Below are 15,878 nucleotides of genomic sequence, written 5' to 3' on the forward strand. Positions count from 1 at the left end.
ACATTTTGAGTAATAACATAGCTCGTGGGCCACTGAAGAGTAAAAACATTTTGAGTTACTCAAGAGTTGCATTTTTCACTCAAAAGTGAAATCCAAGATGAAAAATACAACTGAACTCAAATTTCATACTTAGAAATCCAAAATAATATATTGATAACATTTATGAGTTAACATGAATTAGACTCATAACTCAACTTAAATCATTGATAGTTTTGATACTCTATATATGTTACCAGTCACACAGAATGCGGTACATGACTCCAAGGATAATATTTATGGTGAGTGGGGCTGGGGGGGATGGCAGAGAGTACGTTCACTACATCTAAAATGGCTATATTTGTGAAGATAAAATTTACAAACTAATCAGCATCTAGGACAGGTAGATTAAATCACAGTTATTGCCTTACTGGTTTATTTTTACTTCCAGACTAAATCGCAGCTTTCGGTTAGTCCACAACTAGTTAAACATTAATGGATTCGATTTTGGTTTGTGTTTATAAGACCCAAACACTAAAGCTGGCTTGTTGTAATAACGAGCACTCTTGCCACTTCTAATTTAATGCAACAAAAATTCATAAATAGAAAAGGTCCGATCAATTAAGTTCTCGTTCATTCTCTCCGACCTTCAAATACATTACAATTTTGCCTCATATTGAAGCAAAAAAAACTCAAGAAAATTACAAAGAAAACGGAGCTAGCTAATTTATATATATATATATATGATGATGATGATATAAGAAAATGGGACTTGCCAGAATATATTAATTAGTTGGATGAAAAGAACCTAGCCACTAATTTATATGTATGTGGCTAATTGTTTTTATTGTTGACGATTATAAAATTATATTTATGGAAATGCTTCATGCTGCGAAGCAGCCAAGGTTGCAGTTGTAAACGGGTTCAAGAGTCAGATCGAGATCGTTCCTCCTCATTGCCATTGGATCTTCTTCTTGATACAGACCACTGCATTCACAATCTGATATGTATGAAAGGGTATAAAAAAATTCATGTTTCATCGTACAATAAAGATTTTTTTGATTAAAAGTCCACTTTAAAATGTAAAAGAAATAAGTTTATTTATCTAACAAACTCTGATTTTACTATAAACACATAAACCAACAGCAACAACAAAAAACGAGCTGATCCCAATTGTTTCTTAGGCTTTTGGCCACCATTACATTTACCTTTTCCACGACACGTACTGTATAATTTCGTTTGGCGACCATTGCATTAACTTACGCAATGTTTCTCAGTAAAGCTCTAAATTCAAGATCATGTATATCTACTCCACTTAAACTTCGAACACAGAAACTATAACTTACAACACGTAACTAGCTTGCATAGCATATCTGGTTAAATGTAATACTTAAAAACAAGAGAGAATTAGTAAAATTCAGTTACCCCATGTTGAGAAAAGGAGATGGCTGATGAGAAAGCATGTAAGGATGCTGGATTTGGTGCTGCTGCGGTGGTGGAGGTGGAGGCATATTGTGGCCATGATTCTGCTGATCCCACTGCTCTTGTTGAGCCCTAAGAATTTTTTCCCTCTCCTTGATCTGCCAATTTTCAGGTTTCACAAACCAAGTTCTTACCACTTTCCAAACAGAAATTACATTACATGTCAATTTACAATTAATTCTGTGCAAATTTTCTATTTTGAATTTATGTAATTATCTAATCATTATCAATTTCCGATAACCGTTACTACATTGAATGAATTCTCTACACGGTTGCACTCATGCAATGAACTCTTATATAACCTCTTTCCAACAACAAAAAAAGAAACACTCTTACATAAGTATATATATTTTTCAAATATGGAGTAGTGTCTATATTCTCATAAATAGATTACCAAACATAATTACGTTACATCTCAATTTACAAATAATTCTCTGCACAATTGCATCATGCAATGAACATTTATATAAGTGTAAACATATATATATATATATATATATATATATATATATATATATATATATATATCCCCTTTATAATAAAACGGAAGTACACAACATTGTATTGTAGACTATATAATTTTAATAAATTGGTTACAAATAGGTTATACATTAATGATAGATTAATTGGTTACAAATAGGTTATACCAAAAATCTCAAAGAGAATATTTTAAAGAATCATATTATCTAACTTACCATATTAATTTCCTTTATTAAATTATTCATCAAATAAAATCTTTTGCTATCTAACTTAACATATTAATTTGTTAACTACAATTATACTTCACCTTTCATTTTTATATATGAGTCTATTTTGTGAAACAAATAAATTATCCTATTATTTATTATAAATAAAAAATAATTTTATTTTCGGATATATCATAAGTTGAATTTTTAAAAATAAATATAAATTGTTCAATCTATAAAATTTTCAAACTTTAGTAATATTATTCTTTAAATATAATATCTATTAAATTAAAAGTTTTACTGAGTAACGGATCAAAATTTGAATATTTAAATTCAAATTTACAAAATTATGTCTTATAATGACATTTAAGTGATGTAGAATATATATTGTTGAAATAATTTCACATATATAACCTAATACAACATATTAAATTTTTATTTTAAAATATAAAATATGCAAAATTTTGTATAAAATAAATTTAACCAATGTTATAACACGGTTAATTATCTAGAATCATTAACAATATAAAACTTACAAAAAATATGTGTCTTTTTCAAGCCATCATATTTAGCATATGATTTTATTGCATAATTTTTTATCTAAAAATTTTTTTAAAAACAATCACATAAATTATATTTTATATAAAAATTACAATATAAATAAAATGAATTTCAAGTCGTGCTCTTGATCTAGTATATATGTTATTAAGTAAAAGTAGTAGGAGTCTATATGCAGACAAATTATATATAGATGACCTAAGCAGAATGATGGGACGACATTTCAAAATTCACATGTTTATATTCAATCCGAGAGACAACCTTAAAACTAAACGGACAAAGGCCATCTACGTACAGGCTGATGATTATATCAATGAATAGACAACATCTAGGCTTATATAAATAAACTACAAACATTTTTTGATTTTTGATTTTTCTTTAATGGTGCCAAAGTTAAGTGGAGATATGAAGATCTCGTAGGTATAGCTTCGCTGGAAGTGTGGAGTAAAACAGTGGAAGGTAACAGTAATGCAATGGGACAACATGTTGATGAAAGATAAATGATGACACGTGTTACCTGTTTGGAAAGCATGCTGTTTTGTTCCTGTATGGCCTTCTCCTGTACATTTCCGAAACGGCACGATTGTTAAATTTCCCTATACGTTTCTTACGAGTAGTTTCTCTATCAGACATACATTGGATAGAGTTTTTGCATACCTTTCTTTGGAGCTCATTGATGGACTCGTACATAAGTTGGTTCTGCAAACACACAGATCACATTAACAAACCATTACTTTGGTGATAGGAGTCTTAGACACAACGTAATTCATCATTTGAACAAACCTCTCTAGGCTTATTTATACCAACGTGATATTGATTATGTACTCATACACATATGTATTTGAATGTTCACATATAATAACTAACACTTGTAAATTTTTAAGTTATATAGATATGTTCAACGAAATAGGAGAAGGCAATACTTTTCTAGAGCGGATGTGCTTTAGAGCAGTGTCAAGCTGCTGCTCCAGATGCTGGAGCTCCTTAGGGCTCATTGCTTGCAAGTCTTCACCAAGATAATGCCTGAATTTGCATAGCGTTCATGCATTTTAATTCACATTAATGCTACCAGTTTTAATATTATATATTCATTTGTGCCTTAAAATGTGTGGAGTGTAAGTGTGTACCTCTGGTTTCTCTCCAAAAGCTCAATCTTAGCCTTAAGCCTGTTATACTCCATTGACCAGTTCGTCTGCGTATCACAAGTTTTATACAAATAGAATTCATTAACACTATAGATTGATATTATATATTTATCTGAGTTAAAAGGAGAGACGTTGATATACATTGACGTCGGACTCAGGTGCAATAAGCTGTCTCTCGGCGTAAGAGTACCTCTCATAGCGTTCAAGTATCTTCTCCATACTGTTCAATCCACAGAATTAGGTAGCTTCATATATGCCATCAACCACTAAATTATTATCATATATATAGATTATACACATCTATCTATGCATAGTTATATACGAAAAGTAAGTAAATCATGTACGATGCTCGTGTTTTCATGACGTTTTAGGGTAAATCTAGCTAGGTATCAGTGATAGTTTTATGCCTTAAACCAGGATTTCCTATATCAAATTATTGAAACCCTGTACCAATTTAAAAACAGTAAGAACCATAATTAACCCTATGCCTTTAGCTTAGAGTTCTAACTGAGGTTTATAATACTGTACAGGAAAATCTTGTTAGAACACACAATATTGTACAATATATTATAATCTGGTCAATATATCATTTTCTTCAGAACAAGAATAATATTTATAAAAAAAATAAAAGAAAGAAGAACAGCTGTTGCCTATTGGAGCTAATTTTGACCATCGGTAAGAAGCCGATTTTAGGATTGAGTTAGTTCTTTTTATGGATCCCCAGAGGTCAAAGACTCTCTACTGAGATTTGACATCTTTTTTTCAGCTTTTTAAAAAAATTCTAATTCAAATATAAAAAACACTTAAGTTAAAATATAATACTAGATATTTCATATTACGAGTACATATTCTCCTAAGCGCGAGTGAAAATTAAACATTTTCTTTGCTTAGATTTGCAAAAGCAATTATGAAGACACAGCTGTCAGAATTAACAAAATCCGTTTAAGGCATAAAAAACTCTAGTTCGTACGTTAAGCCATTCATTCTTCTATATTGTATATATCTCGATTTGAGATCCTTATATTTCTAGCTAACATTTCATTATTCTCGTTTGATCGTAATCCGTTGTAAAAAATGAAAAAAAAAAAAAAAAAAAAAAAAAAAAAAAAAAAAANCATTTAATAATCGAATTCATAGCCCTAAGAGCGTGGGACGACACTAATAAAAAATTTATTTTCTTATTATGAAATCGAATAAAACTTAGATCTGTAAGTTTTTGAAAGAAATGGCTACATGGCTAGGGGAACAAAAGATTAATAACGAGTTTAAGGCTTAAAACCCTAGCTCATTAAAGATTAAAACATATATACACCCTTCTACATGCTCTAAAATTTGACAAAATGATGCTTATGCACATATGTTAATATAGTTATAGTTAGGGTTCACTTCACTCCAGGGCCTAAACTTTTGATCTTCTGATTTATACAAATACAAAAGTAGTATCAAACATTTTCAGACAAATCATTTACAAATTTGATTTGAAGCCCTAGAGAATACATAAATTAAAGCAGTAGCTAATAATTAGGGCAAATCAAGTAGTGTCAATTTAAGGGACAAACAAAAGGAAATAAAGTAGTGTCAAATTAAGATTTTTGGTTGAAAAAAAAGAAAGAATTAATTGAAGTTACCAAGAATCAGTGGAGTATTCGAAGAGTTTCCCCTTATGGGAGAAGACAACAAGAGCAACTTCAGCATCACAGAGAACAGAGATCTCATGAGCTTTCTTCAAAAGACCAGCTCTTCTTTTCGAGAATGTCACTTGTCTATTGATCTTGTTCTCTATCCTCTTCAATTGAACCCTACCCCTTCCCATTTGATCCTTTTTTAAGAAACTTCTTACTCTAAAAGAACCAAACAAAACAAAGACCCCTAAGAAGAAACTACAAGAGAGAGATAATAGAAGAGCTCAGACTTTGATATGATCCAATTAGGAAAGTTTTTCTTTCCTTCCTTTATAAGAAGACTTGTGTTTGAGCCTCGGGATCTTTATTTATGGAGAGATTTGGGTAAGAGTGGTTTTAGGGAAAAAGCTAAAGCTGGTTTCTCTCGTTTGCAAAAACCATAGTGGTTTCTTAAGGATTTGCGTGTCGATTTATCATTGGTGAATTTTGTACTATTGTTGTCGGGTCCATATTTTTTTTTTTTACCAAAATTTTCGGACAAATAGATATAAAATAAAAATTTGATTATCGACGTCTCGTGAAGAGATCACTGGTCAGAGGTAGAAGTAACATTGTACGGACCACTGGTCCTTCCCCAAGTGTCACCTTCACTTTGCATTGACGGCGGAGATTTCCCTGTAGATCTACGAAACATAATCTGAACCAACAAAAATATCTATTTAATTTCCTTTTTATCAAAATTTCCTATACACTATTCATTTGGAATAACGTGAGAACCCTTTTGTTTTATCAAATTTGTTTATTTATATTTAATGTTCTCAGCTGTAACAGTGTAGTACAAATAGACCTTTTTTTTGGGCAATAGATGTTTTTGGTAGAGCTGAGAACCAAATTGACAACTGTGTAATGTATTGCGTCGACGGATTTGTACACAGGATTTAAGGAGAAAAAGTGGAAGAAGAAGAAGAAGAAGAAGAATAGTACGTATTCAAGCCCGGCCGATAAAGTATTTTGTAAAGATTAATTTGTTCAATGTTGTCTGTACTAATTAAGCTTTTGATGATCAGGACACAGATCAATTGAGTATGTGCTTTGTTGCTAGTTAAACTCAAGTTTGTGGTAAGTTACAAATAACTTCGCTTTCAAACAATCCATACATACATTATTTGATGTCAATTCATATAATGATAAACAACAGAAAATCTTTGTGCCGGCTTGTTTTATGAAAAACTTGGTTCAATTTGCTTCAACACTTCTTCTACAATGAATTTTAGTTGTAATAGTCTTCTTCTCTTTTGAGATCTTCAGTGGTAAGGAAAAAAACAAACAAAGCCGGCAGTTGCTTAAGGCATATATAGGTAGGCATTAGCTTTAGATAACAATATAATTAAGTGAAAGCTGGACCACAATTCATAATTTCTTTGTTAGTCAAGTGTTCCTGTTTTAGTTGATTACTTTAAATATCTCCGATTGAAGACTAATTGATTGATTGTTCTTGTCAAAAATAATATTTTCTTTTTTAATTTGAATTATCTTATATTTTTCAGATTAAGACATTCTTTACAACTAATGCTTACGTAATTATCGTCTCATGAAAACAATCATACTAAATTTAGAAAATTACAAAAAAAAATTGTAATCTAATGAAAAACTATTCCAAAAGTATTAAGTTCTAAGTGCCACATGAACTATGCTTAAAAAGGTGTAGATTGTATTTTAATCTCGAATTTTATATATAGATATCATATGTATTTTCTTGTAGCAGTTATATTATTAAAACTGGTATGGTATGACCATAGATACTTGAAATGGTCGTGGTTACATAACCAAATTTAAACATGTACGTCCTGAGATTTGAAAAGATACATAAGTTATAAGATAGTATACCATATATATGTATGGTAGATCATGAGCAAAAGTAGTAAGCAGCAAAAGAAAAAGTAGAAACAAAACAAACTGAGCAAAACTAAAAGAATCTAAGCTCGTGGCCTTGAAGACAACATCCCAATAATATCCATTATCTTCGCCTTTGTTACATCTCCACCCTTCTTTTTTCCCCCATCAAATATCCTTTTTCTACTTCCTTTCATTTTATTATTCGATGTAAACGTACATGTTTTATATACATTAATATCTCGATCCACTTAACTGTATCTTAGATTCTCCAANTTGTAATCTAATGAAAAACTATTCCAAAAGTATTAAGTTCTAAGTGCCACATGAACTATGCTTAAAAAGGTGTAGATTGTATTTTAATCTCGAATTTTATATATAGATATCATATGTATTTTCTTGTAGCAGTTATATTATTAAAACTGGTATGGTATGACCATAGATACTTGAAATGGTCGTGGTTACATAACCAAATTTAAACATGTACGTCCTGAGATTTGAAAAGATACATAAGTTATAAGATAGTATACCATATATATGTATGGTAGATCATGAGCAAAAGTAGTAAGCAGCAAAAGAAAAAGTAGAAACAAAACAAACTGAGCAAAACTAAAAGAATCTAAGCTCGTGGCCTTGAAGACAACATCCCAATAATATCCATTATCTTCGCCTTTGTTACATCTCCACCCTTCTTTTTTCCCCCATCAAATATCCTTTTTCTACTTCCTTTCATTTTATTATTCGATGTAAACGTACATGTTATATATACATTAATATCTCGATCCACTTAACTGTATCTTAGATTCTCCAATACTAAAAATGATTACTTCTCGTTAGAAGCACGTAATAAGCTCTATCTTCATTGTCCCATTTCCCAGATATTAGTCATTATCCGGAGTGGTTTTAGAAAATATATAGAACACATAAAAGCATACATAGTCGCTTTGAGGCAGATCCCAAGAGGCCAATAATAGTCTTTGATCGAGGTGTGTGTCCAACTCGAGAAAAAAAAATGAAGGCAAGGAGATTTATTAATGAGAGATCTTTGTAGACACGAGAGTTGTGACTTGTGAGGTTGCTTTGTATCACGGTGACGCAATTTTTTTTTTTTTTACTCAGTATTAACATATTGGATTTAAACTCAACATCCGAAGGTTAAATAAATAAGAATCAACATCTATAATCTACAAATGTGATAGAATCAACATCTATATCGGATTTGGTTGTCTAAAGTACTCAAAAACATCTAAAATATCTAAAAATTAGGTATATTTTTTATCTAAATATACTAAAAATAGTTGTAATACATGAAAATATTTAAATATCCAAAAATATCCAAAAATTTAGACTTTTAGACACCTAAGTTTTTACAACTTGTAAGTATTACTAAGATATTATTACTATGTATTTATATTTTGGGTATGTTCAGATATCTATTCGTATTTCGGTTCGGATCGAGTTCGGATTCGGATTTTCGGATCTTGAAATTTAGAATCCGTTCAAATATTTCTAAATTTTTGGTTCAGATCAGATCAGATTTTTAGGCTAAGATTCGGATCGGGTTTTTTTTGAATCTTATATTATGCCCAGGGCCTAGGATAGTGAGTCTTTTAGTGAAGAATTTATCTGGATAATCCAGTTTGCAAGCGGTTTTAAAAATAGATAAAATTAAAGAAGAGGTTCGATAATTAATTTATTCTAACAATAATTTCTTTGTTCGAATCAGAATTTTTTTTTTTGTTTTTTGGTTCAACAGAAGACCAGATTAAAATATATCTCAATCTCTATTATTTTAAAATATATATATAGCAAGATCGCTTGTTGTGAACATATGTACAGTTAATTCAATTATGTATACGGGAGAAATGAATGAAGAGCATAGGTGTCTTAGTTAAGTCTCTATCATAGAGTAAGTTGGGTCCAATCCAGCCACATCAAATGTCCAATTAATGTACACATCATTAGTTTTTAAGCCCCACCATTCGATACATACACAGCTACATACATGTTTATATGCATGTGTATCTTTAGAAAGGTCTCAACATATATAAAATTCATAAATTAAACTGAAACCTTATCAATTCGTAAAACAAATCTTGATAAGTTCATGTTATAATGAAAGATGTAATTTCTAATGGGATTCGTATAGTTGAGATTTGCTTTTGAAATCTTTATCAGTTCTATTAATATTTTTCTTACAGAAACAAACATTGTTGCAATTTTAAGAAAAAAATATATATATTAGTATTTTCAATCGCATTGAACAAAATCACACATAAGAGAAGTACATATGTTGGTGTGCACACCAAAAAAAAAAAAAAAAAAAAAAAAAAAAAAAAAAAAAAAAAAAAGAAAGAAAGAAGAGAAGTACATATGAATGTGATGTATACGCAGCATCTATGTTGATGCTATCTTCTAACCACCACGTTCAGTATATCTCCTTCTTGTTGCACTTACACCAGAAAACCTCTATATTTCATTTTCAGACCTCTCTTTCCTTAGAGGCGTAGATCTTGAAATAAAGCAAATGGTCTCGTCAGGTAACAAAAAAAAAAAAAGTTGTTAGTTTTCTAGATTTTCTCAATGTACCCAAAAAAATATAGTATTGCTCAAATTTAGGTCTGTGAGAGACTTTGGATAGTTTTGCCCCAAATTGTATGTCAAGGCCCAACTTAGCTGATGATCAAAGCCTATAAGTTTAGAATAAGTAATTTACTTATTACATGTTCTTCAAGAGGCCTATTAGCTCAGTTGGTTAGAGCGTCGTGCTAATAACGCGAAGGTCACAGGTTCGATCCCTGTATAGGCCACTTTTCCATTTAATTTTTGGACAACGTCGTTCTAACTTCCTACACATCAATATTTATACATTTCATTTTCTTTCCACTCAATGGTCTCTCACTCCTAGAGTTTTTGCGTGAACTAATAACAAAAATGTTCATGAGCTAAAAATTGTCCTATCCATAAATAGGAAAGAGAAAAACATTGTAATCCCTTCTAATGCTTTTTTTTTAACAAGACTTTAACTTAACTACAAATTCACTTCCACAAATTTTAGATAATAAAAGAATTTAGATTGAATGTTATGGAACTCTTACCGTTTGTTTATCAAAAACCAATATGTGAGATATGAGAAACCAAGTCGTGGTGAGCAGGTAATTCCAAATATATATAATTTTCATGTTAAGTCATGGGTCTTAAATAACAAAAATATTTGTAAGCTGAAAATGTTCTGTGCATAAATAGTAAAAATATAATATTGTAACATCTTGTGTTTTTAACTCCAAATTCACTTCCACATAATAGAAATTTCTAAACGACCAATTTTTCAAATAACAAAAGAATATATGAGCCAAAGGTTCAGCACTTTTACGGTCGCATGAGAACCAAGTCGTGGTGGGTTGGTGATTCTTGCTTGAAATGTGAAATCTTCATGTAGATAGATCTTAAGATCTATATAGGTTATGTGGATCACGTACATTTAAGAAAAAGTTTGCATTTTTATACCTTGATCACACCTGTATAAATTTTTGACAGCAAGAACACTCTGAACTTTGTGGGTGTTGAAAAATTAGTTTGGTGTTCGTTTTAAGATTTCTCCGTCTTAATTTTTTTTTTAAAACATGTTAAAAAGATTATAATATTTTTTGGAAACAAAATATTTCCAAATAATGATTTTTTGCGTGTTCGTAAAAATGGGTGGATGGATCTTGTTTGGCTAATGGCAACAAACACGAAGAGGCAATCTATTTATGTAAACAAAACAAAAAACGCGAAAAGGCAGAAGCCAATCTGGTAAATAATTCAAAGCCAATCTGGTAAATAATTCAACGCCACTCCTTCCATATCTTTGTTCATTCATACACACTTATCTTATCATCTTCATTCATACTCCAAATTCACTTATCTTATCATCTTCGGACTGGGATGTTTGATCCCAAAAGTAATGAAACTAATATTTGTCTGATCCCAAAGGTTGAAGTGCCTAAAAGATTGGCAAAATTGAGACCTATTAATTTGTGTTATGTGAGTTATAAGATCATTTCAAAAAAATTTTGTTTTTTAGGTTAAAGAAGATTTTGCCCTCAATTATTTCTGAAATACAATCGGCCTTTGTTTCTGGTCGATTAATCACCGATAATATCCTGGTGGCCCAAAAGATGTTTCATGGTTTACAGACCAATAGGATGTGTAGTTTGGATTTTTTGGCTTTCAAAACGGATATGAGCAAAGTCTATGACCGTGTTGAATGGGATTTCCTGAAGGCAGTCTTAATTAGATTAGGCTTTGATTATAGATGGATTTCTTGGATAATGTGGTGTGGGAGTTCGGCTTTCTATCAAGTGTTTCTTAATGGTCAACCCCGTGGTTCCATTTCGCCAAGACGGGACTTGCGACAGGGGGATCCTTTATCCCCTTACTTGTTTATTCTTTGTACTGAGGTTTTGATAGCTAATATCAAAAAGGCAGAGAGGGAGGAAAAAATTTTGGGTGTTAAGATTGCCCGTGATTCGCCCCCTATTTCTCATTTGCTTTTTACGGATGATAGTCTGTTTTTCTGTAAAGCGGATGAAGAACAATGTTCAACGGTCATGAATATCATAGGCAACTATGGTAAAGCATCCGGTCAGGAGATAAATTTGGACAAATCCTCTATTATGTTTGGTAAAAAGGTGACTTCAGAGGTAAAGGACAGGGTAAAATCTGTCATTGGAATCTCCAAGGAAGGGGGTATGGGTTCCTATTTGGGAATTCCTGAGAGTCTCAAAGGATCAAGAGTTCAAGTCTTCGGTTACGTTCGAGATAGGTTGAATGACCGGGTGAATGGTTGGACAGCAAAAATTTTATCTAAGGGAGGGAAGGAAGTATTACTAAAGTCGGTGGCTTTGGATCTTTCTACGCATGTTATGTCTTGCTTCAAACTCCCTCAAGGCTTAACGACCAAATTGACGAGTGCAATTTCAAATTTCTGGTGGAGCTCTGATGGGAAAGAGCGGGGGCTTCATTAGGTGGCTTGGGATAAAATGTGTAGAGATAAATCTGAGGGAGGTTTACGATTTTGGGATTTGGAGACTTTCAATGATGCCTTATTGGCTAAACAGTATTGGCGTTTAATACAGTTTCTGAATTCCTTGTTTGCTCAAGTGTTTCGAGGTTGATATTTCAGAAATAAACATCCGTTGATGGCAGAAAAACCTTATTCACCCTCCTTTGGGTGTAGAAGTATTTTCTCAACAAAAAGCTTAGTGGAAAAAGGTGCACGATGGACGGTTGGGTCAGAGTCTAACATTTTGGTTTGGCGTGATCTCTGGATTCCTGATCAGCATCCTCGACCTGCAAACGGTAGGGGACGACAACTACACCCAAATCTAATGGTAAATCATTTTATTAATCCACGGACTAAAGAGTGGCATTTACCTATCATTCATGAATTTATGGATACGGAGGATATTCAAACTATTAAGAGTTTGCCTATTAGCAAAAATTTTAAGCCATATCGATTGGTGTGGCATTATACAAAATCTGGTCGATACTTCAGTTAAGTCAGGTTATAAGGTAGCTCAGGCTATGAAGGCTGAAGTTGAATTCGGTCCTAATTGTAATGTCCTAAAGGCTCAGGCTTGGAATCTTCCGGTACCACCTAAAATCAAACACTTTTTCTGGCAGATTGCTTCTAACTCTCTTCCTGTGACGGTGCGATTAGCTTCTCGGAGAGTTAATTGTAACACGGTATGCAAGAGATGTGATCTAGCGGCAGAGTCTATTAATCATACTTTATTTGAGTGTCCTCATTCCCATCAGGTTTGGGAGAGGGTTTTTGAGGGATTACACACGGACAAGTTCCCTTTTGGTTCGATCTATTCAAATCTAGATTTTATATATGGTAAAGGGTTAGCCCTTATGGCTTTAGGAGCTACTCACAGCTCCATACCGTGGCTGGTCTGGTTCTTATGGAAGGATAGGAATAAAAAAAGTTTTCCAAGGGTTACAATTAGGGCCAATAGATATCACTAATCAGGCTTTACGCGAACAATTGTGGTGGGAAGAAGCCCAAATAGCCGCACGGGATGGCCCCGGTTCGACGAAACCTTTGCATACTCCGGAGATGATAATTCGTTGTCAAGTTGATGGTTCGTGGAAATATGCGGAACCAAATTCAGGTTTAGGATGGTGGTGTGGTGATGGTGAGAATCAGACTTTAGTTTTGGGTGCCAAATGTCAACGTCGCAGTGCGTCCCCACTTCATTCGAAGCTGGAAGCATTATTATGAGCGATGGAGTGTATTGTTTCCAGAGACATTGATTGTCAGAGGTTCGAGACGGATTCTGCAGAGTTAATATCGATGGTGCAAGCTCCGGAGGAGTGGCCGGTTTTCTCTATGCTTCTTGATGAGTTTCAGGTGCTTAGTGTTTTCTTGTCTCCTTTCACCCAAAATCCTAAGGACGTCCAATGTGAAGGATGATTGTTTAGCTCGTTCTTTTAGATTGCTATTGTCAGAGACGATATATGTAAACAATTTTCCTCCAGTTTGGGCAATCAATCTAGGACTTTTATTTTAATTAAAGTTAGGTTGAAAAAAAACAAAAAATCAAAAGTATTTAATGCCTCTCAACATTACATTACAACACTACAAAATAAACAAGAGTTAACGTGGTTTTGTTTATACATATAGGTGTCTAACGTCGGTTATAAACGGACACTACAAACATTAATACATTATGTCGTTATTTCAACCAACTTGTTAAGGGGGGCGACGTAAGTTATTATTTCTACCATGAAATATCTCAACTACAACTCTATTTCCTTTTTGCACAAAAAAACGAAGAGTTTATTTTCTTGTCGGAGTCTGTGGAACGACTATATACTATATTTTTGGAAACTACAAAATAGAGTGATGATGACACATATTGTTACGATCATCATCTGAAAGTAATAGATTGCCTTATATATATGCCACATTATCTTCTTCATCTAGAAAATTAAAGCTTTAAAATAATAGTTGGTATTAAAAAATTATATTATGAAAATAAAATTAAAAATCTTATTCTATATTCCATAATCATAAAAGAAAATTTTCAGAAAAATATATTTCATTGAAAATAATAGTAGTGGGTTTCTTCAAATTGTGCATATATGTTTTATGAATATTTAGGTAACTTGTTTCAAATACTCTAAAGACTAATATTAATACTTTGAAAATTAAGTTTATATAAGATATAGCTAAATCTTAAGTTTAATTATATATATATATATATACATTTATAATTATATATAGTTTTAAGAATAAAAGTTTAATCATTCGTCTAGCGAAAACCCTATAAATAAACCCACTACATTTGAAAGATTACTAAATACGCTACTTCTTTACTTTTTCCACTCGACAAACAAATGACTCCAAGAACCTCTTTTGCACTCTTCCTTGCTCTCAACCTCCTCGTCTTCACTTACACATCAGCCGGATTATTGCCAACCATCCCGGCCATCCCGGCCATCCCGACCATCCCGACCATCCCAGTTATCCCAGTTATCCCAGTTATCCCGGTTATCCCGGTTATCTCAAACAAACTAGCCATCCCAACCCCGCCAGACACCCCGGCCACCCCAGCCACGCCAAAAACACCGACCACGCCAACGACCCCAACCACGCCAACGACACCATTAACGCCAACGACTCCGACTACCCCAACGACCCCGACCTCCCCTACCACTCCGACACCCCCGAAGAACGGTGGATAAGCTAATGGACGGACCTAAGATTAAGCTCCCGAGCCATGTGTCTTATCTAAGGCTTAGTTGACCTTGAGGCTTCATAATTCCTCTATCTCTTCTTTGTAATCGCGTCTTTTTAATTTGAATAATTAAAGTACATCAAGCGATGTTGTTGTTCTTAGTTGGTTTATTATATGTCTTCAACTTATGCATTTGGTGAGCATCTTGAATTTCAAAAGTTGTATTCTCTGTGTTTTCAAATTATATATGTTTAATTAAATTTTCACACATAATTTAGACCGCATTAATAATTTATACATTTTCTTATCTTGCAAATACTTTTTGTTTACTTAATAAAGTTTATTTTGTAAGAATAACAACAATTTTTAAGTTTATTTTTAAATTTAAACAACAATTTTTTTGTGAAACAAAAACAACACTTAGAAAACTTCAGATGATATATTTTGTAACGAACTTTCAATATGTGGTGTCTAGAAAACTAATGTGAAAAGGTAATACTTTCAGCAAAAACCATGTTTTGATCATATTGTAATTTTCTACAAGAAAACATGACAAAATCCGACAAAAATAGCGGTGAATTTGATTTTATTGGAATTTCTCGACAATTTCATTGGGTTTACAACGAATTTGGCTTCATCGTTATCACTTGTCAGTCGGGAAGATGGATAGAAATGTTTTATATATAGGCTTTGATCAATTACTCAAGATTGGAGATGGTACTTAAATGTTAGCTCATATCTTATCTAAGAAGATGATGATTTATTTAAATAAATTAAATATTTTAT

The 15,878-nt window shown here is 32.4% G+C and overlaps 1 protein-coding gene and 1 non-coding gene across 2 annotated transcripts; one reads left to right on the forward strand and one right to left on the reverse strand.

The window, feature by feature from the left end:
- Positions 572-5,899, reverse strand: LOC104701539 (floral homeotic protein APETALA 1-like). Its single transcript, XM_010417237.1, has 8 exons — positions 5,476-5,899; positions 3,989-4,067; positions 3,830-3,894; positions 3,626-3,725; positions 3,360-3,401; positions 3,220-3,261; positions 1,402-1,556; positions 572-963 (listed from the first exon to the last, which is right to left on the reverse strand). Exons 1-8 carry the CDS (start codon positions 5,658-5,660, stop codon positions 861-863), a joined length of 771 nt encoding a protein of 256 aa, XP_010415539.1. The 5' UTR covers positions 5,661-5,899; the 3' UTR covers positions 572-860.
- On the forward strand, positions 10,099-10,172 carry TRNAI-AAU. The gene has a single exon. It is a non-coding gene; the product is annotated as a tRNA-Ile (tRNA).

This window comes from Camelina sativa, chromosome 7 (assembly GCF_000633955.1).
Source record: "Camelina sativa cultivar DH55 chromosome 7, Cs, whole genome shotgun sequence".
Taxonomy (NCBI): domain Eukaryota; kingdom Viridiplantae; phylum Streptophyta; class Magnoliopsida; order Brassicales; family Brassicaceae; genus Camelina; species Camelina sativa.